This window comes from Lissotriton helveticus, chromosome 2_2, assembly GCF_964261635.1.
Source record: "Lissotriton helveticus chromosome 2_2, aLisHel1.1, whole genome shotgun sequence".
NCBI classification, from domain to species: Eukaryota; Metazoa; Chordata; class Amphibia; order Caudata; family Salamandridae; genus Lissotriton; species Lissotriton helveticus.
The window spans coordinates 387,032,528-387,055,470 of NC_136060.1; the positions used below are offsets into that span (position 1 = coordinate 387,032,528).

The following is a 22,943-nucleotide window of genomic DNA, read 5'->3' on the forward strand; positions in this document are numbered from 1 at the left end:
TGGGGAACAAAATCTAGTTTAGTAGAATTCCTACTGCTATTCTGTGGTTCCTTCCCTTCTATACTACACAGTAGAATTATTTTGCTTCCTGTCTTGGTCTTCCTAGAAATTAATAACAATGTTATAGAAAAAAGTATTTGACATCCAAATGTTGGTATACATTTGCCCTGTCTTTCTTTGCCTGCTGTTAATAAATTATGTTTACATTCAGAACTTTGTTTTGAAATTCAGTAACAATGATACGCACAAAATATTTGAAATAAACTCGATGAAGGGTCAGGGGATCATTTTACAAATTTAAAACATTAAACATAAAAATTTGAAATAAACCCATCAAAATGTTTGGATAATGGTTCACAAAAGGCATACTGTATTCCTGTCTGTCTGGGTTAATGTAACGACTCCTGCTGTTGTTTCTATGACATATTTCAGTGGGTGAGACTATCAGAGGGACACACACCGTGGGACCTATTTTGGGTGCACAGTGGTATTGCCATCTATATGCCTGTCAGATGTACACCTATAATCTGTGTCAAGACGGAAATGCAAGCAGAAGACTCTGTGCTGCAGGGAGCAGTGAAAATACACAGTCTTTCCTAATCCTTTTATTTCCTCCCGTCTGTTGTTTTGTCCTCTCTTGACCGATGCATAGTAATAAACACAGACAGGAACCACACACCAGTAAAACAAAAACCTGCAGACCAGCAGTTGTGGAACCTGGGTTCTAACCAAAGGACCCCACCGACCCAAGTACCACTTCAAAAGCACATGTATAAAAGACATGAGGCTGTAACATCAGTTTAGAAATTATACTGAGGCATTTTTAGTAACTAGTGTGGTCTTGTCAGAAAAAGCACATTATCACTCACACGCTTATCACTGCCTGTCTAACAAAATATATCATTAAAAAAAAACACAGACTTTAAATACATCTTTGTGGTCTTTTTGTCACCTCTACACGTTACAGGCTCAAATAAAGGGTGGTTTAATAGTGTGTTGATTATTTAAATTAATCAGAATCTTATGAAGGGCTACTACTACTACTCACCCAGGAGGGTCTCAAGGCGTTGGGTTGGCGGGTCTGTGGTTCAGTGGAAGAGGCACATTTTGTGGTCCTTCCTGAATTGCAGCAGCAATGGTGATTGCCTGAGGTGCAGAGGCAGAGTTCCAGGTCTTTACAGAGAGGTAGGAGAAGGATCTTCCTCTAGCTGTGGTCTTGTGGATCCTTGGGACGCTGACCAGAGCCAGTTGGGCGGGGCAGAGATGTCCGATGGGAGTGTAGAAGGAGAGGAGGTGGTTAAGGGTATGCAGATCCGGCTTTGTGGAGGGCTTTGTAGGCGAGCAATAGGAGCTTGAAGGGGATTCTCTTGTTGACAGGTAGCCAATGAAGGTCTCTCAGGTGGCCGGTGATGTGGTTGTGGTGTGGAATGTTCAGGATTAGTCTGGCGGAGGCGTTCTGGACAGTCTGCAGTTTTAAAAAAAGTTTCTGGGTGGTGCCAGTGTAGAGTACGTTGCCGTAGTCGAGTCTACTGCTGAGTGCATCGGTGACTTTTTTCCTGGACTCAGTGGGGATCCACTTGAAGATCCTTCAAAGGAGGTGGAGCATGTGGAAGCAGGAGGACAAGATGGTGTTGATTTGGCAGTTTATTGAGAGCGAGAAGTTCAGGACGATGCCGAGGTTTCTTGTGTGGTCCATGGGAGTGGGGGATTCCGAACTCTGCATGCCACCAAGAGTCGACCGAGGTGGAGGAGCCCTGGATGAGAACTTCGGACTTGTCTGAGTTAAGCTTGAGGCATCTGTCCTTCATCCAGGTGGCGACTACTTTCATCCTGTGGTGAACGTTGCTCTTGGCGGCTGTGGGTTTCAAACTGGGGAACCGGGTTCAAGTCTCGGCTCACCCATGCATTAAATAACAAATTGCAATGCAGTAGGTCTCCCATTTATGAGAGTTTGAGCTAATAGCATTGTAAATGACTATGCCTTTTATTTATGTGTTGTTTTTAAACCATAAATAAAAGGCATTGTCATTTACAATGCCAATAGATTAAACTCTCGCAAATGGGAGAACTATTGCATTGCAAATGATTTTTTTTGTAAAGCGCCCCATGCCGCACTTTCACTTCAATGGTGGCTGCAAACTTTTGTTTAGACGCCGCTCGTCTAAATAAAGGGGCACGGCCGCCATTAAAGTGAAAGCATGGTATGGGGTGCTTTTATAAAAAAACAAAGCATCCGTTTGTCAAATTGGCAAACAAATCCTTTTTTTTGTAAAAGCGTCCCATGCCGCGGTTTCACTGAAACAGCGGCCACACATCTTTCTTTAGACTCGGCTTGTCTAAAGAAAGGGGCGTGGCCGCCATTAATGTAAAAGCACAGCATATGGCACTTGGAAACAAAAAGAGTGAAGAAATAGGAAATAAAAACATGCAGCTGCATTCCAGTATTCCAAATAAACGAAAGCTGCGGCCACCACTATATCAGCGTGGCATGGCGTTCTATGGAAAAATACAAGCATTGCGGAAAAGCGTGTCCTGCCTGGTGAAAAATATTTAACAAAATAGCGCTCGGAGGCTGTAACTAAAGCCTACTGAGTAACAACACATGTAACGGGGTGTCCTTGTGTGAGGTTACAAAATGAGACAAGGCGGGACTAAGGAGAAACTACTAAGCCTATTGACCAATGAAAAGCCACAGTTTACAAAGGACAATGACATAAGTCAATGAAAAATATGAGTGGAGAGTAGGCAGAGCTTCAAGTCCATACCTAAATACAACATGCCTCGCAGAGCAGCGCATGCACTTACCAGGCTCGACCTAAAAACATACTGATCGTAACAAATAGAATTAAATAGTTGGTATGGAAACAAAATTACAAATGTTCCTGTACGACGGCAATTGTTGGTTTAACTTCCTTTGAGAACATGTACATTACAAATGCCGATCCATACTACGGCAGTGGTTCAACTCCCTTCATGAACGTCGGTGAACAAATGGCGCAAATTCAAAGAAAATAAACGGGTGATCTCACTTTCACAAATAAAAAAAAACACGAGTGCTCTCACTTTCACATGTGCACAGTAAGCACCGCATGCGAAGAACTATCTTCAGATATAACAGCTGAGTCTGCAAAATTAGGGTACGCACATAGCCACTCAAAACTCAATGGTATGTTGAAGAGCTGTTAAGAATAAAAAAAAGTCCCTAAGCAGAATGTAAAAAGTGGAAGCAGACAAGTCCTGTAGTGACAAGTCCTGGTCAATGCTAAAGGGCCCTCAAAGTACATACAACAGATCTTCCAGACATCCAAGTGCTGTCTAGGCTCGACCTAAAAATAAAGGAAGTCTCCATGAAATGGATGTAAGTGTGGCTTTTTGAATGTGATATGGAACTTAAAATTACTTTACTAACTTTGAAGAAAATGCAGCTCCTAGAATTCCTACTACAATAATGACTTGTATAGCTTACTGTCCATGTGGGTAAGCACTACCACGCCCCAAAGGTTATTAAGCGGTAAGCACTATACAAATGCTACAATACAAATCAATAGAACTAAGTGATCTAGAGTTTAAATCATAAAAAACACACTGGGGGTTACTATATAGGTTATTTACCTATGTGTATTGCTTGAGCTCAACAATTTTAAAAAATATGCATTGCTAATTGGTAGTTCGTTACCTTTATTTGTATTTTAACAGTCATTACAGTGTCATGAATTCGAAGAATATAGAAATGTTTTGGCTTCCATTAATTGCTACTGTTTTTCCATCTGCAGTTGTAGTACTGACGATAGCAATAGTCATTGCAAAATGGAAGCAACAGAGGGGTAGCAGCGCTAATTCGTCACTGTCTCCGTTGCTGCGGAAATCAAGAAAACGCACTAGGGTGTACGGCGTCATCTGCCACGCAGAGACCGTTTACGCCGGCTGGTAGTTTTCCAGAATACCTTCAAATGAAGTCTCAACCGACACTTTCTACTGCTGCTTCTCCATTGTAAAATATAATTGTGTTTGTAACTTTGTGTGGGTGTAAAAACTTAATCTTTGAAACCAGGCTAATCTGGAAGTGTTTATTTTTTTATATGGGTACTGAAAAAAGTGTAATGTGCAAAAGTATCATTTGTTTAATCAAAACCAGATATTGAACATCAACAGTAACCCACTGGAAATTAGTGTACAGTATATTATATGTAACATATAGGAACTATGCATACATGTATAAATAAAATTCCTAATATACTTATTCAAACAAATGTTCTTTTAAATTGTAATATAGTATTTAGCATGCCCCTAGCTACATACTTTGACCCAACTTGCCAAGAGAGGGCTTGTCACTTGGTTCAATCTACTTCTAAATTCAATTTCCAGGAGTTTAGGCAACTATCCCTATCCTCCGAAAATTATTTTCTTAATGGGGGTCAGTTTAGAGGTTAGTGCTCATATTCTTTCTCATCTTTTTGCCGTCAAGTTCAACCCAGTGATGCAAGCAGCTGTGACTAGCCAAACCGCATAGCACATGGAAATCAGCTTTGCAAAGGAAATAAGTGTTATTTTAGGTGTGTGTGTTTGTTGTAAGGGCTGCACTGATAGAAGCTGCAATTACCCAGATAAGTGCAGAGATCTCAAGGTGTACCATTGATATGAATGTTAGGTACTCCCATTTCCTCTGTTTGTGTCTGGAAGCTTCATTAGCCATGCATTACACAATAATGACTTCCTAGGCAGACCCCTACACTTAATGCTTGTGACAGCGAAGATGAAATACACCATATAGTATAAATCTCATTTACACTAAACAATGGTTGTAATGTGGGTTCACTCAAACAGATGGCTTAGGGGATTGGGGAAGGGAAGCTGAATGAAGCCCAGCCTAAAAAAAGAGTTGTAGGTCAGTGCAAACACTAAACAGCGCAGGTTGCTTAGAGCATGGCGTAACATACATTCATGAACATGAAGGCCCCACACAATGCATGTATGAATGACCCTAGTAACGATTGTCGGGAGGCTCTATACAGTCCTTGCATCAATGGTCCTAGTAACTAGCATCAGCCAGGCAGGTGGCTGCTCCGTTGCAACTGTCAGCACGCTACTTCATGCACTGTTTTGCTCCACTGTCAGCCCCTAAAAGCATTGCATATCGGATGTCAATCATGTTTGGTTCTGTCGCTCCCTGCTGTCGGTGAATGCATGGCACAGGGAGGGAAGGTGGGGATGTGAGGGAGGCATCCAGGTAGCCACCATCTTCACAAATTGACCTTTCCAAGAAGCATACATATAAGAAACCCTTCTGAGCACAGCTTGCATGTAAACCACCCATTTGGCACTCACATTTTGTCAGCAACATGCATTCAGCTTCCTACATGTTTATGGCTGTTAGGCGTTCACAATGTATATTCTGTCCCTCTGTTTACCTTTCCTGTTGGTCAAGCGATTAGTGAATGTGTGGCCCAGGGAGGGAGACAGGCAGCCGAAAGGTGCTGCTAAAGGACTGCTAGATGATTTTTTTCACCATGAAGATCCACTCAAGAGTTTGCTGTTTCAGTGGATGTATGATGCCAGGCTATGTGTTCTTAAAGTGCTTTAAAGATAATGTATGGTACAGAACAGTGCTTCCCCTGTTTTTCAATCGGTTTGCACACCCTGTATTTGGGTCTGTTTATATGCTCAGGTCTGTCCACTCAAAAAGCAAGGCCAGTTTCTACATTACTTGGGAATGTTTGTGGGAGTTGAGGTGGTTTTCATGGCGTCATGGCCACATAGGGGCCGATTATGATGCAGCCGGGAAAGGCTCCGACAGTCGATCAGCTTTCCGGGCCCCTTCTTGGTTTAACTTCCCACCGACGCATTGCAATGCTGGAGGCCAGAAATCAAACCGGCCGGTCATTCCAGCTGGCTTCTGATGGGCTCAAGGAGCCTGTCGGCCAGTCGGAGGCTGGCCTGTAATCTCAAAGGGCGGCCCTTCCGCCCTTGTGATTATAATACTCTGTCTCCAGCAGGCTTTCCATGTTGGGCTTTCCGACATCGAAGGCATGTTGGAAAGCAATTATTGGGGCCCCTAGCAGGGCCCTCTGCAGCCTCCAGTTGGGGGCCAAGGGGGCCCCTATGGTGACCCCCTATTCAACCCTGAGGTGCCTGCCACACGATGCAGGGATGACCACCGACTCCCATTACTCTATGGGAGCTTGTGTTACGGCCGGTTTACGGCTGTAACACAAGCTCCCATAGAGGAATGGGGGTATGTCACAAAACAGTGTTCGGTCGCATCATGATGAGGCGGTCGGGTGGTCCTGTTTCCGAGACGGTGTCGACATCGTAATAGGCCCCTTAGTTGGGAAGATCATCATACCCCATTCTAATTTCTAGCTGCTTATCCCTCTGTACTATGGAACTTCAGTATCACCTTACGGAGAAAAAACCTCGACGAAATCCCATTCTAAGAAATAAATATTTCTTCACGAATTGAAGTCTTTCAAATGAATGCCATTCCAAAGATGACATGCCCGTCCTTGTGAATGCCTTTCTCCTCACTTCGTCCCCCTAACTGTTTCCAACTCAGTGCCGTCCCAACTTCCTTGACAGTTGTTTTTGGTTTACCCTTGTCCTTAACCGCAGCTTTTACCTCTACTCATGACTGTACCCTAGCACATGTACACCCTGGCACCACTTGCCCCTGACTATTGCCTACTATCTCCACCCTTAACTTTTTCTTAGCTGTGCTACTTATACCATAGTACCACTAACCATATGTGTATCTTAGCACTTCTATCGCTAACTTTACCATTGTACATCTTATCTGTGCCCTAGTATCTACACAACTGCCCATCAATATCCTTGTACGACTTTCCTTTCCTGTAGCTTTAAAGCTCTATATCATAGCACCTCGACCTCCTACCTATTCCATAGTATCCCTTCTACTCTCCCCTACATTAATCCTGCCCTTTTTTATTCTTCCTTGTTTTTGTGCAATTTTCCTGCCACCCTTTTCTGTTATATTTTTTAAGCAAGGCAGTAATCCTAGCATGGTAACCATGTGACTATGTATCAAGGCCCACACTTTCCTAGTCCCATCCTTTCATTTAGCAGGTCTTTGATTCTGGTCAGCTGCTGCCTTTATGCATTTCAGTCAAATCAAATGGCCTAACATCTGATAACTTTGATTTTTTTAAGTAAATACCATGTACTTGGAGTTGTATGGTACCCCTCTGGTTACACACCTGGGTGTTTTCAGAAAATCAAAAACTCCTTTCCAGCAAACTCTTGTCCCTCCTCCTTTCCCTCTGCTGGTAGTTGTTCTTGGGGAACCAATGCCATACCACTGGAGCTTAGGAGAATGACTAGCAAGTGTAACCTCCAACAAAGCCTTTTGTGGATCCACAGGTTTATGGTCTTCCATGTCCACAAAACATTATGCCCATAGCAATATTTCATTAAGAGTTTTAATTCTTGCACCTTCTTTACCATTTTCTTTTTAGCTTCATTCAAGTAGCCTACACAAGGATAATCTCTAGAGTGCAGTCAGAAGTCAAATTGTAACACCATTAATCCAAATGCTGTTCTTTGACTGCCTGTTAATACTTTGTGATCCATAGCTCTCCATAAAATGGACAAACATCAATTCTTTAATGTATATTGTTTGCCTGTGCATCATTCTTGCTTAATGAAGTCCTTTTAAGAAAACATTTTCTGCTGAACCACAAGGTGTGATGGAGGATTATGGTATTGCAGTAACCTTAACCTGTCTTTTTTTGGGGAGGGGGCATTTCTGTTTTCAGATATTTGCTGCGGAAGCTATTCTCTCACATGCCATTTTATCTGGATCTTTTACTGCCTACCCAAATTGACACAATTCCAGGCTACCAAGAAGTAAATGTAACAAATTTTACTCGCAAATCTAAGTAAATGCCTGTCAGTTTATTTAAGCATGGATAGTAACAGATTTCTTTTATCCGCCAAGAATATCAGATGATTTGTAAAATACATAATCCTCAGTCCAGGCCTTGCAACAAATGTACATTAAAACACAGTTCTAAACAACAGGTCTTACCAGACTTGAAAAAATATTTGTGTTCTGTTGCTTTCTTTCACATGAAATGTAAATAGTACATATTTCTCCTTTTCTTGATGTTCTGTTGCTCTTGCTTTTGTAAATAGCCTGCTGAAGTCCATGTGGTAAGATTTAAAAAAAAATGCAGTATAATTAAAAATGTATTAGCCATTTCTTCTGTACTAAGGAATCAAATGGAAATACTCAGGTTACTGTGGGCCCAAAATCTTTGATTACATGAATACTTTTGTATGTTTAATGACATTTAAGGGTCACATAAGTAAAGAAGTCAATTTCCATTTTTCCATCAACATCCTTACTGATTTCCTTTTCCCTTCCCCCCAGATACCCTACATATTGAATCCTCATTCCTCTTCCAAATAATTCTTAATTGTAAATCTCACACAAGATCAAAGAAACCCCACTACAGCTATGGAAAGCACAAAAACAATCTGAGGATGGAGGCTAAACTATCTTATCAGACACAATTCATTTCATATTAGTTTTGAAACCATGTTACGTTGGCCCAAATGTATAAATTGTTCCTTCATTGAGACATCACTTTATCCATTGCTGCTTTAATAGTCTAGATTCATCTGGTCAGCTCTCAGCTTTATAGAAATATACATATTGTGATGCACCAACAGTAAATAATAAAGTGAAAGAGTCCAAATCATAATGTAGAATGTTCCATATTCCCTTTTTTGTGCTTGTACAGTTGACATATAAATCCAAGTATTGCAGCAAAATAAAACGGCGAGCATGTTCAGTGAGTCTGCACTTCGGAAGGCGGCAAAGGACATGTTTAAAAAACAAACGGGTGAAGGTCAATCTAGCGTGACCAACATATCAAGATCGGTCAACAGCCTGAATACAAAATGTAGTAAACTTGAAAGAGTTTAAGAAAGAGAGATGCGCAAGTGGTGGGAGGAAACCTCTCTTCTGAGTTATAGCGATGTCGACCGAGTACCACGTGGGCTGCGCATCTATACTGTTGGGAGAATGGGCCACATGCACTGCACTGTCCAGCAAGGGGATGTTAAATATCTTAGTAAAGTTTGCGTGGGGCGATAATCAAGGCCCTCAAAGAAATTCAGGAAATGGAGGAAGAATTATCTAAAGAAGAAGAAGATTAGAACAAATTAGAAGAACTAAGGGAACAGATGAAAAAGCGTTTGATTAAGTACGAGGCAAAAATCAAACAAAGGAAACAAGAAAAATTTGAGAGACGAGAGATTACCTGTATGGAGCACTCCTGTGTGTTAAAAGCAATCCAGTTTTATTTGAAAAAACGTCCGTTGAAATTTGCAGAGCACAATGTGATGTTACTGGAATTCACAGAGTTCTGCTTAACAAACAACATTTTTCTTTCAAGAGAACTATTACAAGCAGATCTCTGGGACCGTGATGGGCACATGGTTTGCCCCCAGATATGCACGTTTATTCGTAGGCTGTTGGGAGGAGCCGGTGACCAGATCGCGTCATGGAGTAAATGGATCAGGAGAGGTGATATCCTGGTACAGGTAAGGAGTGTGGCTCAATGGTTAGAGCGGCAGACCCTGATGCAGAGTTCTGGCCAGGGGACCAGGGTTCGATTCCCGCCTCGGCGGGGTCTCTGGCTCAATTTCCTCAGACCTGTTAATTCTCGCCTCGGTGCCTATTCTAATCACTGGCCCCACGCTGCAACTCTGGGCAATAGCTTGCTTAGGCTCCACACCGGCCCCAACAGCGCTAAGGATGCCTGGCTTCGCCCAGGAGTGGACACTTCACAGGGAAAGCCAGGAGGGGTTCCACAGCGGTATGAGTATCAGCGCCAGGAAGCCGAATAGGGGACACCGCAAGGTGACCGTCTGGTGACAGTGCGCTCTATAAATACCATGACATTTACATTTACCTTGTTTTTAATCTGGAAGGGGACAATCAAATCTGCTCACGATTACATAGACAGTCTCAATGACAATACTCTGAATTTACATTCCTCGGGAGAGGTTAGTTTAGTGGCAGTGAACTACCTTGACCTCAGGGTGTTTATAGCAGATGGCAAAATAAATACAGCTTTATACAGAAAGCTACGGCAGGGAATTCAACGCTCCATGCATCTAGTAGCCATCCACCAAAGCTAGTACAGAGTATACCATATGGAGAACTTTTGAGACTCAAAAGGACCAGCTCTAAGAATTGTGACTTTGAGATGGTATTATTATTGAAGTGGGTCCTAATATTGGTAATATTGACCCCATGCTGGCATGCCTCACATTTATTGCATTTTACGAATCTATAAGTGGGTGTAAGCTATGTTGTCTTGTTTCCATTTGACCGAATACCACTTCTTTCTAAATCGTCCCTCATTAACTTGGCTCATCTAAAACATATTCTCAGGCGTCCGTAATTACCTGCCCAATGACTGGATCATCCCTTACAATGTGCCAATGTTTGTTTAAAGCAGACCTCACTCTCATGCATGCTTTATTGTATGCGGTGATGAATCTATGTTCACTATTGTTCTCTATATTCTTGTTGATTGCAAATAAAACCTTCTCCCTTTTGTATTGCTTCGTTCTCTTAGATAACACATCTAGAATGTTATCTGGATAACCTCTAGCTTTGAACCTTTTCATCGGTCTTTCAACCTCAAGATATTCCTCTTCAGTACTGCACATTCTTCTGGCTCTAAAAACGATAAAAAAATAATACTCTTGATAAGCAGGGTAGGATGGAAACTTTGAGCATGCAGGATACTATTTCCTGCTGTAGGATTTCTATATAATGTAGTTACTAGCTTGCTTCTTGTATAAACACATCCAGGAATTCTATCGCTTTTTTGCTTATAAATGAGTTTCAAAGTATTCTTATTTAATTCTTCTAAAAATTGTATGGCTTTAGTAGTAGATCCTTTCAACAATATAAATAAGTTATCTGTGAACCGCACCCATAAAACGGTGCGTTCTGCCCATTTTTCCTTAGTACTGACTCTGACCACCTGCTCACATGCAAATTCGCATAGCTGGGGGCAAAGCAGGTGCCCATTACTGTTGCCCTAAGCTGTTGGAAAATTTCTCCATTAAACAAAGATATTTTTCAAAAGCACCATTCCACCATGTTAAGCATCTTATTCTCAAAAAGTGTTTCACCGCAGCAAGCCCTTCTGAATGTCTTATGCTGGTATACAGTGATGTCACTTCCATAGTCATGAGCTTTATGTCCTCTTCCCACCTAATTTCAAAAATTTGCAGTGTCCTTGAGATAGGATGGTAGTGTAGCTACCACTGCTCCGAAAAAAACATCAATATACTAGGAAACACTTTCAAACATGCTACCCTGCACCATTATAATAGGGTACCCAGGTGGGACGTGTTTGTTTTTATGTACTTCGAGGATCAAATAAAAAATGGCCATTTTAGGGTGATGCTGCTTTAGAAACCCATACTCATCCCAGCTCAACAAACCTTGCTCCCTCCAATTGTCACTTTCAAATAATCAGCCATAGTAATCCTACTGTAACATTCCTCATCATCAAGGTTCTTGTATGCTTCTTGCATGTACATATTGTTATGCCATAGAACCACCTTTATCTGAAGTCCCAACCACCACATTGTCTAGGTTCTGCAGCCTCTCTATGGTTCTTTTGTATGTTATACCCCTTTGGTGCTTAAACCGCCATTTTCTAGAGAAGCAGTGCTGTATACTTCTGAACTCATTGATCATCGTCTCCGAGAAAATATCAATGTTATTATATGGCATCTGTAGAATATATCTCGAGTTTGGTCTGAAATGTATCACCCGCACCGAGTTTATATCCAAGGCGGATAATTCTTTGTGTAACACGGCCTCAGTTTCAGATGGTGTCCCAATTTGTTCTCCTAATTCATTGAGAGCTCTCAAGAGGTCTATATCAGAAATTAGCAAGTTCATAGTTCCGTCTGTACTTTTGAGTCCCATTTCAGCTTTCACATCTTTACTTTATGTATTTTAGACAGTTTCAATTTTCCTATGAATTTATACAGATCTACTCTTTGTGCATAGCTTCAATTGGGCACTATACAGTAAGATAGACCTAACGCTAAAATCTGTGTTTCTGCAGCTGTAAGAGTCTCTTCAGTGAGATGTTATACTGCTTGAATATTTGGGATCACTTCCTATTGTTCCTAGTTGATCTCCCAGGTAATTCGCCTCGATCTTCTTTTCCCTTGGCCTCAATCCTCTGCTTTGTCCTCCTTTTAGTTTTGTTTGTCCTCGTTTAGGCAGGTGTTGTTTCCTTTGGTCCAGCCTCAAAAAACAAAATTAATCTACAGCTGACGTGTGATTTGTTGCAATTTCTTTCCTTACTGATTCACCTTGTTCCACTTCCGAAACGGTATCCAAACTTAAATCAATTAATGAGAGATCTTGCTGTGTTTTATTGTAATACTTTGTTTTCTAATAGAAACAATTCTTCTCGCAAATGTATATAGCTGCCGCCTTTTGTAATAAAGGGGGCCTCATTGAAATTTGGTTGCTTAATTTTTATGCTCTCCTCATATTGAGTGAGTCTCTCCAAGTTCATTCCTAAATTTTGAAACTTTCTCTTTATCGATTATTTCATTTAATTCCTTAATCTTGTTCAGCAGAATCGCTTTTTCAACATCAGCATGTTTCATGAGTATTTTTAACATTCCAAGTGAACTGGTAGCGTTATGCTTTGCCTATTCCTTTAGCAAGTTGGGGTGGGGGTTCTCATGTGTTGGTGTAATCATAATTCGTAGCCCCCTTGGTACTCTCCCCACATACTATTTTAGTGAGGCACACTCTCACCATCTAGAGAACTCTTGCTTTTTCAGTTTCTCCAGTAGTTGCTTATTTTTCCACAGACTCTCTCCCGGTCTTGTGAGATTAACTGTACCTCCCCTTGAAGGAACCTTACTGTCACCACTCTGTGAAGAGTTCGGCTGCAGCTTGTCCCTTAGCTAGGCAGTCTTCAGTCATAAAACTCGACTGTTAACAAAGAGTATCCACTTTTTGCAAATGACCCTTCAATGGGTTTAAAATGCTCAGTCTGGCTCGGAGCACGCAAATCTTACCTGGGGGCTTGTTGTATTTAAATATGTGTGTATATATATATATATATATATATATATGCAAAAAAGAAGAAGGAGAACTCTGGGTAGTTCTCAGTTTAGGTGGAAAGCAGCTCCTGTTAGAGCACTCTCAACACCAGCGACACTAGATCTGCTCACCTCAAATGTCTGTTTTTCTATCAAAGTCTTTAAGCATAAGATTAGCACAGTGCCATCCACGCCGAGATATAAAAGGACAAAGTCTTTTGCCATTTCTACAGCAAAGTCTTTAAGCATCGGACTAACACAGATGTGCTGCACTCACAGCGCATCTTTGTATTGAAATCAAATCCAGGACTTGGATTCAGACCATCGTGTCTGCGCCTGTTGCTGAGCGTGCTGCAGATCAAGATCCAAATTGGGCACAGATTAAGAAGCAGCAGCGGTGCCCGTGAACTCACAAGAATCACGGAAGAAAGAAGGAAATCACCCCTATGGTAAAGCGCCAAACGTCGGGGTCGGAGGGCACTGATCGTATGGGAGTCTCCCTGGAGGTGAGTGTAATGACATAAAAAAGTTAATGTTATTCACGAAATAGCCACGAACGCTCTTTGATAATTTGAGTCAAATTGACATACAATACCGATAACACGCAAGCAGTGTGGTTAAGAGTCAGTTGCAATAGTACGGGGAAAGTGGTTCCCATACCATATCGATGCAGTGAGCAAGAAATAGACTGTTGTTGGAAGTGTTTACAAATAAAGCAGTAATGGAAGAGCCGAAGGCAAAACATGCAATGAAAGCAGCAACAATGTTTTAACCAGGCATGCAGCTCACGTTGAACTAGACGGGAGAGAGCAACGTACAAGAGAGTCGGGGGAACTCACCAAAGCAATTAAGTAGAACGCCTGTATAGGAAAGAGATCAATAAAAGCTGGGAGGCCATAGCTCTGGAGAAGTATATAGAGGTAACCCGGGTCCCTAGAGGACTATGGATTTTCACAATGCCAACACATCCAGACACCAAAACGGCCTGCCTAGAAGAATGGGGTCAAAATAATATGCAATGTTCAACCAATATGATGAAAATACTCATAAAACTTGACTGAATAGACCTGGATGAGATAACAAAAATACATTGAGGATGTGGAAAAACAAATTAAAGCTCACTCTAACGAAGAAGCAAATAAATTACGAAAGGAGATGGAAATACGTCTGGAAAAATATGAAACCGAAATCCAAGAACGTAAACAAAGAAAATTTTAAAGGGATGAAGTGGACTACATGCAAGGAAGAATATTGACATTTGCAAAAAGATTTGATGCATTAACCCCTCCCCTGCTGGTGACGGAACCACCTCGTCATCAGCTGCGGTCGCGCTGTGCTGATGACGGAGCGGTTCCGTCACGGCCCGCTCGGAGCGCCTGCGCGGCGCGGATTCCGCGCCTGCGCTGAGCGTTCCATTGAGCGGGCGGGGCCGTGACGGAACTGCTCAGTCATGAGCACAGCGCAAGCGCGGCTGGTGAAGGAGCGGTTCAGTCACCAGCATGCGCCCGCCCCACCCCCTTAGCACTGCGGCGGAATAGCCGCCGCAGTGAAGGGGTTAAAAAGGAATTATCCAGCTAATAAATATAACACACCTGGAGATATTACAAGTGAATCTGATAACAGCGAAGGGGAGGGAACAAGCGGACAGAATCCAGCTATTAAAACAACTTTCTTAGAGGGAATATGTCTAATGCTCATCGATCAAACAATGACATGGGGACAGGAGTAAACCAAGGGCGAGGCAAAGGCAGAGGAAATTTGGAGGCCTCAAAAATTCAAGAAGATCAAGACGGAAGAAGGAAATATCCACTCGGCAGCTTGAAGAAATTAATTCAAATTTGATTGTAAATATATCGCAACACAAACTAACGGATGGAGAAACCACACTATTGAATAAAGGACTCTCTTTCTGCCTTGAAATCCATTATGATTATACCCAAACAAGAATTGATTTGTATAAATACATAAGAAAATTTAAATTATCAAAAACAAATGCGATAAAAAATCTAAAAGGAGACTAATCAAATGATAGAAATGACTGAACATGAGAACATCAAATTAACCATCGTATGTTTGATCTGATGTTTAACTTGGGGGATGAAGAGATATCAGAGGAACCCATTCTACAAGGGTTATCAATTGAAACTGACACACATCCCTCAAGTGGCCTAAAGAAAAAGTCAAATAATGTCCGGCACTGTCACCAGGAAATACATTTGATTTCTTTGCAGAAGCAATAATAGGAGATTTGGACAAAATGTCAAAAATTAAACATCAAATCAAAAAGGAAAATCTGACATGCAAAGAAAGAAGAGCCTTGAAATCGTTGATGGAAAATAAAGCCATAGTAATTAAACCCGCGGATAAGGGTGGAAACATTGTCCTCATGGACAAAAATGACTATAAAAAAGAAGCATATAGACAATTAAATGATGTCACTAAGTACACCAAGCTTCAAAAAAATCCGATCAATCAGATGACAGAAGATTTGAATTTGAAATAAAAAAATTGGCATTATAGAAATGTAATTAATGACAATGAATTACAATTCTTAACAAAGGATCTACCAACTATCCCGACAATCTATTTCCTGCCAAAAATGTACAAGTCACTCATAAATCCAGGGGGTCGACCGATTGTTTCCTCCTGTGACTCACTTTATGAAAACCTGTCAAAATATGTAGACCACTTTTTAGCTCCCATTGCACAGAGCTTGAGTTCGTATATCCGAGATACAGTAGATTTCCTAAGGATATTGACCCGAATCAGTTGGAATAAAAACTATATACTAGCAACCATAGACATGGTCTCCTTATATATGTCAATCGAACAGCGCCATTCTTTTTTTTTTTTTTAGCGCTTGGACGCCCCAGGGCAGCAATCGTGCTGTATAAATCCCGTTTTCATTTCATTTCACATGGAGTGGGTTTAAGAGCCTGTAAATATTTTCTACAGCAAAGGAGCATAACTCAAATGGAACACACTAGAATGTACTATCTATTATAGAAATATGCTTGACTAATAACATCATCCTTTTCAATCATGAACTATAAAAACAAGACTGTGGGACTGCCATGGGCATTTCTTTTTCGCCCAACTACGCCATTATCAAAATGGGGGTTGGGAGGAAGAAACAGCCTGGGATCTGCAAAACCATGCAGAGATTGAGAAGATAATTTTATGGGTCAGATATATTGAAAACCTATTTATAATTTGGAACGGAACTGAGGGTGAATTTACTGAATATTTTCAGAAACTGAACGAGAAAGATGTGGGTTTATCATTTACTAGCACGATAAGTGAAAAAGGCATTGCATTTTTAGATACCTGGATCTACATCAAAAGGGATCAGATTCACTATACATTATTCTGGAAAGAGACCTCAACGAGTAGCATTCTGCATGGGATAAGCTTCCATCCAAGATCACTTTTGAAAAGTATTCCATATGGGGAATTTGTGAGGATGACAAGGAACTGCTCCAAGGAAGATGACGTGGAAGAGAGAATTATGAAAACAACCTCAAGATTAAGAAATAGGGGCTACAAGGAAACAAGACTGCGAAGGGGAAGACAAAAAAATCACGAATTGAAACTTTGATCACAAAAAAAAGAAAAATCAGTTGGCATGGTTAAAGAACAAGAAGCACCTAGATGCATTATTACTTACAGCAAAGAGAGTGGGATCATCATTAAAAAGATTCAGAAATATTGACATTTAATTGCAAATGACCCAGACATTGGTCCCCTGTTAGACTTGAGACCACCTCTAACATATAGAAGAACAAAATCAATAAAAGACTTATTACGATGGCCGGCAGACAAAGTCCGCCCACCACCGAAACGGTATGCAGGACCTGGAGCTGGATTTCTCGGCAGGAGAAAAGACAGCATCTCTCTTAGTGCGTCTGCTGGAGGGTCGGCTTCTTTCGGCACTTGCAGTAGCAGGGCGCGTCGGGCAAGTATATAGTCATAGTCGAACTGCTCCAAACCACTGTGTGTTTGCTATGGCAAGTGTGGGCATATTTATACCTTGAAGGTACCGAGTTTGACGTACAGGTGGACATAATAACGTCATCAAAGATTCTCAGTTCTTTGAAAACTCCATGAGTTCTTGGACAAGTTAGTTTTCGAGCAAGGGGAAGTCCCTAGCTGCTGAAGCCGAGTTTTCCAAGAAATCTTTGTAGATTTTCAGAACTAGTGGAAGTAGCCCTGCCGTATTCCGACTGCATGAGCTATGTCTAAATATGGTTATGATTCTTATGCCTATATAAGGATATTGTGATTTATACCTATATCAGGGCATGAATCGGGAAAATTACAATAGGGTCCTAAAATGTTATACAACACCCACTCCACGTTATCATGTTCATCTAAGTTCAAGTACTAAAACATATAATCTAGAGCATGTGTTCACAATCCCACCCAAAAATATATAAAATGCATTTGAAAATGGTTGTACACATAAAATGAGCATTTGTACAGTACGCATTTTAAAAGAAATGATTTTGTTGTAAGCAAATGATATGATATTAGCAATGCTAACCGAATGAATCACGAAAATTACATTTATGAAATGGCTGTTAGTTACAGAAGAAAAATTTGAGACCATCCCATAGCAGAATATACAAACTGTTTCAGTTTTGGTATGCGTATTAAGTCAATATTGTTCCTAGGAAGTATTCAAAGAATTCTTGTTCTCTAAGAATAGTTCTACTTTAAGCAGATTGCTTTTGTGGCAAGGTTCATTGTGTTTTGGAAAAAAATCAAATCGTAGAAAAATAGAGTTCCAAAGTTAGAAGTTTTTTGCTTTTAAAAAAGTGAAAGTCGAATTTTAGATTTCAAGGAACGCTGTGTGCGAACTTCAAAAGTTATTCTCGGTGTCAGGAGAATACATTAAGTCATCTAGGCTGGCAAAGTAATCGTCTACCACAGTAGATGAAAGTTGAACCACTTCATTAAGAAGGTCAATTGTACACAGATGTGAAACATCGCCGTCCGTCGCATTAGCAATGTTCGCAGTAGATGGTACCTGTGTGCCTGTTGGTCCACGTATCTCACCATCATCTGCAATTGCTGGTGAGACCTCAATGAATGCCGTCATCAGGATTGGTAGCCGTTGGGGACAACACAATACATGAGCCGTCACCGGACCCAGTAAAGCGTCAACTTCCGTTGGCATTGCTGATTGAAGTGTTAGATAGACATCTAACACGCATTCCTCTCCACAAAGCAGGCATCGTAGAACAGGTAAGATGCAATCTTGCCAGATTGGTCTAAATGACAGGAACCATGTGGTATTCAGATCTCTCAAATGAGCCAAGCCAAGAATCTGTGTTATTCTGTCACGATACTGCATGGCTAGGAGAGCATTCTCCATGGTAATTTGGGTATCGCTGGTGGCTGGATTTGCCATAACTGAGTATGAGGAATAAAAATAGGATCCCTGCTACGAGTCCCAAGATGAGAGGCAGGCCGCCGAACACAGAGTGCACGAAGTTAGGAAAAATGCCCAGGACTGCTTCAAAGAGTGCTAACAGTCCCGAAAAAATTGTACAATACCGCTGGTATCAGACATGTTTAAGATACGACCTAACATTTCTGCGAAATGTATTGGGCAGTCAATCAATCATAGCATTTGTATAGCGCGCTACTCACCTGGAAGGGTCTCAAGGTGCTTGGGGGAGGGGTCCGCTACTGCTCGAACAGCCAGGTCTTGAGTTGTTTCCTGAAGGCGAGATGGTCCTGTGTCAGCCGGAGGTGGATGGGGAGGGAGTTCCATGTCTTGGCTGCCAGGTAGGAGAAGGATCTTCCTCCGGCGGTGGCTCTTCGGATGCGTGGTACGGCGGCGAGGGCGAGGGCGAGGCTTGTAGAACGTAGCTGGCGGGTGGGCGTGTAGAAGGTCAGGTGGTCGTTGAGGTACTTGGGGCCCAGGTCGTGGAGAGACTTGTGTGCGTGGGTAAGGAGCCTGAACGTGATCCTTTTGCTGACTGGGAGCCAGTGCAGGTCCCTCAGGTGGCCGGAGATGTGGTTGCGTCGGGGGATGTCCAAGATGAGTCGGGCGGAGGCGTTCTGTATGCGCTGGAGTCTTTTCTGTAGTTTGGCTGTGGTTCCCGCGTAGAGGGTGTTCCCGTAGTCCAGTCGGCTGGTGACGAGTGCCTGGGTGACTGTCTTCCTGGTTTCAGTCGGGATCCAGCGGAAGATCTTTCGGAGCATACGCAGGGTGTTAAAGCACGATGAGGAGACAGCGTTGACTTGTCTGGTCATCGAGAGGGAAGAGTCCAGGATGAAGCCCAGGTTGCCTGCGTGGTCTGTTGGCTTGGGAGCGGTGCCCATGGTGGGAGGCCCCCAGGAGTTGTCCCAGGCGGAGGGCGATGGCCCCAGGATGAGGACTTCCGTCTTGTCTGAGTTCAGTTTCAGGCGGCTGTTCTTCATCCATTCGGCGACGTCTTTCATCCCTTCGTGTAGGCTCGTTCTGGCGGTGGCGGGGTCGTTGGTGAGGGAGAGGATCAGCTGGCTGTCGTCGGCGTAGGAGATGATGTTGAGGTTGTGTTGGCGTGCGATGGCTGCGAGAGGGCTCATGTAGACGTTGAAGAGGGTTGGGCTGAGCGATGATCCTTGCGGTACGCCGCAAATGACTTCGGTGGCCTCGGATCGGAACGGGGGGAGGCGGACTCTTTGTGTTCTTCCGGCGAGGAACGAGATGATCCACTCCAGTGCCTTTTCTTGGATACCGATGTTGCTGAGGCGTTGAACTAGGGTGCGGTGGCAGACGGTGTCGAACGCTGCAGAGAGGTCCAGGAGGATGAGGGCCGCTGTTTCCCCGTTGTCGAGCAGGGCTCGGATGTCGTCGGTGGCTGCGATGAGGGCGGTCTCGGTGCTGTGGTTGGCTCGGAAACCGGACTGCGAGGGGTCGAGGGATCCGTTCGTCTCAAGGAAGGCTGCAAGCTGTCTGTTGACGGTCTTCTCGATGACTTTGGCAGGAAAAGGGAGGAGCGAGATGGGGCGGAAGTTCTTGAGGTCGGTGGGGTCCGCTGTTGGTTTCTTCAGTAGGGCGTTGAGCTCGGCATGCTTCCAGCTCTCCGGGAAGGTGGCGGTGTTGAAGGAGGAGTTGATGACGTCCCGGAGTTGGGGTGCGATGATGGAGTCGGCCTTGTTGAAGACGTGGTGGGGGCAGGGGTCGGTCGGAGATCCGGAGTGGATGGTGTTCATCGTGCGGGCTGTGTCTTCGGTGGTCACCGTGGTCCAGGTGCGGAGGGTGGCGGTGGGGGGCGTTGGTTCGACGGTCGAGTGCGTGGAAGGTGCGCCAAAGCTGTTGTGGATGTCGGCGATCTTGCGGTGGAAGTACGAGGCGAGAGAGTCGCAATGATCTTGTGAAGGAGTGATGTCGTTGTTGCCGGTGCTGGGATTGGAGAACTCCTTGACGATGCTGAAGAGTTCCTTGCTGTCGTGGGCGTTGTTGTCCAGTCGTTCCTTCAGTGATTTCTTCTTGGTGGTGCGGATGAGCTAGTGGTGCTTGCGGGTGGCGTCTTTGAGGGCGGTCATGTTGTCTGTGGTCTGGTCGAGGAGCCAGGCTTTCTCAAGGGTGCAGCAATTCTTCTTGGAGTCTTTGAGTTCGTCGGTGAACCAGGAGGCTTTCTTGCTTCTGGGTCTGCTGGGCGGGTTCTTTAGTGGCGCGAGGTCGTCGGCGCAGGCGGTCAGCCACTGCGTGAGGTTGCGTGCTGCTTCGTTGGGGTTTGTTGTGCTGGCGGGCGGGTTCTGGCTGAGGGAGGCGGTGAGCTGCTCGGCGGTGATCTTGCTCCAGCTCCTGCGAGGTTCTTATGAAGCTGAAGTGGACGCAGCTGTGGTCGGTCCAGTGAAGTGCGGTGGAGTGGCTGAAGGTGATGTGCTTGCTGGATGAGAAGACTGGATCAAGCGTGTGGCCGGTGTAGTGGGTGGGGGTGTTGACCAGTTGCTTGAGTCCGAGGTTGGCGAGGTTGTCCAGCAGGGCGGCGGTGTTGCGGTCCTTGTTGTTCACCAGGTGGAAGTTGAGGTCCCCTAGGAGGATGTAGTCAGCGGATCGAAGGGCGTGCGGGCTGACGAAGTCCGTGATGTCTTCGCTGAATTGTGTGCGTGGTCCCGGGGGTCTGTAGACGAGGGTGCCTCTGAGGGTCGTCTTTGGGTCGGTGTGTATCTGGAAGTGGAGATACTCGGCGGCGGCGAAGGTGTCGTTGGAGTCGGTCGTGATGCGGATGGTGTTCTTGTGTACGATGGCGATGCCTCCTCCAGTCTGAATGACGCGGTCTCTCCGGATGATCTTGTATCTGTCTGGGATGGTGATGGCGATGTCGGGTGCTGAGGAGGCGTTCATCCAGGTTTCTGTGAGGAAGGCGACATCTGGTGAGGTTGTGTCGAGCAGGTTCCAAAGTTCGACGGCGTGTCTGTGGATGGAGCGGGTGTTGAGCAGGATGCACTTGAGGTGGCTGTTGTGGGTGCTCGGCTTGGTAGTTGTGGTGCAGGTCCGGAGGCAGGTGAACTTGCAGGCTTGACAGGTGAAGGGTCCGTGGGTGCGTCTCGGGGTGGCTCGGTGGCAGGCTCTTGTTCGGTCGGGTGTGAGTGCGATGAGGGTGCCGGCGTCGTAGGTCCGTCGTGTGGGCTGGCATCGTCGGGGGCCTGGGGTCCTGGCACTGGGCGCGGTCCCGGCGCGGATGGGCGCAGACGGGCTTGCCTTTGGCGCACAATCGGCGCGCCCGCTGCGCGTGCGTGGGGTCGTCATAAGTAGGCAGCCGGGAGGGGGGTCAGCGGCGGGGCGGCGAATGGGCTGGCGTGGGGCGGGGCCGCAGGGAGGCAGCGGCGGGAAAGTCTGGTGCGGGCGGGTGGCTCAGCGACGGCTGGGTCGCCCGGACAGCAGCAGGAAAATAAGGCGGCAAAACAGCGGGGTTTTGTTGATAATGCATGTATCTCTGCAGAGGACCTGACAACTTGCAGATCATACGTCTCTCTGGACGAGGTCAGTGGCACAGTTTTCTGTAAAAGAATGGCTTTCACTCTGCTTAAAGTATCAATTCGTATAGAAGAGATGTTCAGTGAAGGCCATAGTGGCGACTACCCGTCTGTCTTAGTTTTCGGAAACACTACTTGCATACAACAAGTGACCCTGGCTGACACACTAACCAGATAGGCTGTCCCTGGCATCATTCCACAACAGCTGTGACCATTGAGCATTATGTAGCTTCCATTGGAAGGCTGCCTAAAAATTGGATCTATCACCGCTGTCGGGGAACCCTGCAGGTGGCATGACAAGTTGTTTGAAGACCCCTCAAAGGCTCCATGTAAATTAATGCCTTCACACAGAAGTGTACCGCTTAATGTGGTTGTACAGTTTTTTCCACTAAGAAATACCTCCTTCTCCCCACTCCAACACTTGTGAGTGTATGGTAAATCCCAGGTCGACTTTATGTATTCTTTACCCGACCTTTCATACAGGCCTGCTGGTATATGTTTTAAGCAAAATTGGAACTGGAAAATCGTCACTGGTATCGTGATGGTGCCATGTATTATCCATTCAACTGATGGTTTCTCAGAAACGGTCAATGGTAATCTCTCCAGTTTTTCTGTGCTCAGCACCGTATAGTCTGCTCCCCTCTGTGCCAAAGAGATTTGTTTATCTGTAAGGTTAAATACATTAAACAATGACGTAGTGTTGATTAGACGCCAAGGCACATAGCCAGAATGAAGGTTTTGTAACGTCCAGCCTAACAGCATTATAGAACGTAATTGAGACTGGCCATGGTGTAACATTAGCAAGTCCTGTTCCATTATGTCTATGGCAGAGGATACAATGC

The 22,943-nt window shown here is 44.1% G+C and overlaps 1 protein-coding gene across 1 annotated transcript in view; it reads left to right on the forward strand.

The window, feature by feature from the left end:
- Nucleotides 1–4,240, forward strand: part of LOC144821490 (uncharacterized) — a 537,248-nt gene extending 533,008 nt beyond the window's left edge. Inside the window, exon 9 of the mRNA XM_078678609.1 lies at nucleotides 3,774–4,240. Within this exon, the coding sequence (XP_078534735.1) occupies nucleotides 3,774–3,931 (158 nt within the window). The 3' untranslated portion in view covers nucleotides 3,932–4,240. The remainder of the gene's footprint in view (nucleotides 1–3,773) is intronic.
- The last annotated feature ends 18,703 nt before the right edge of the window (nucleotides 4,241–22,943 follow it).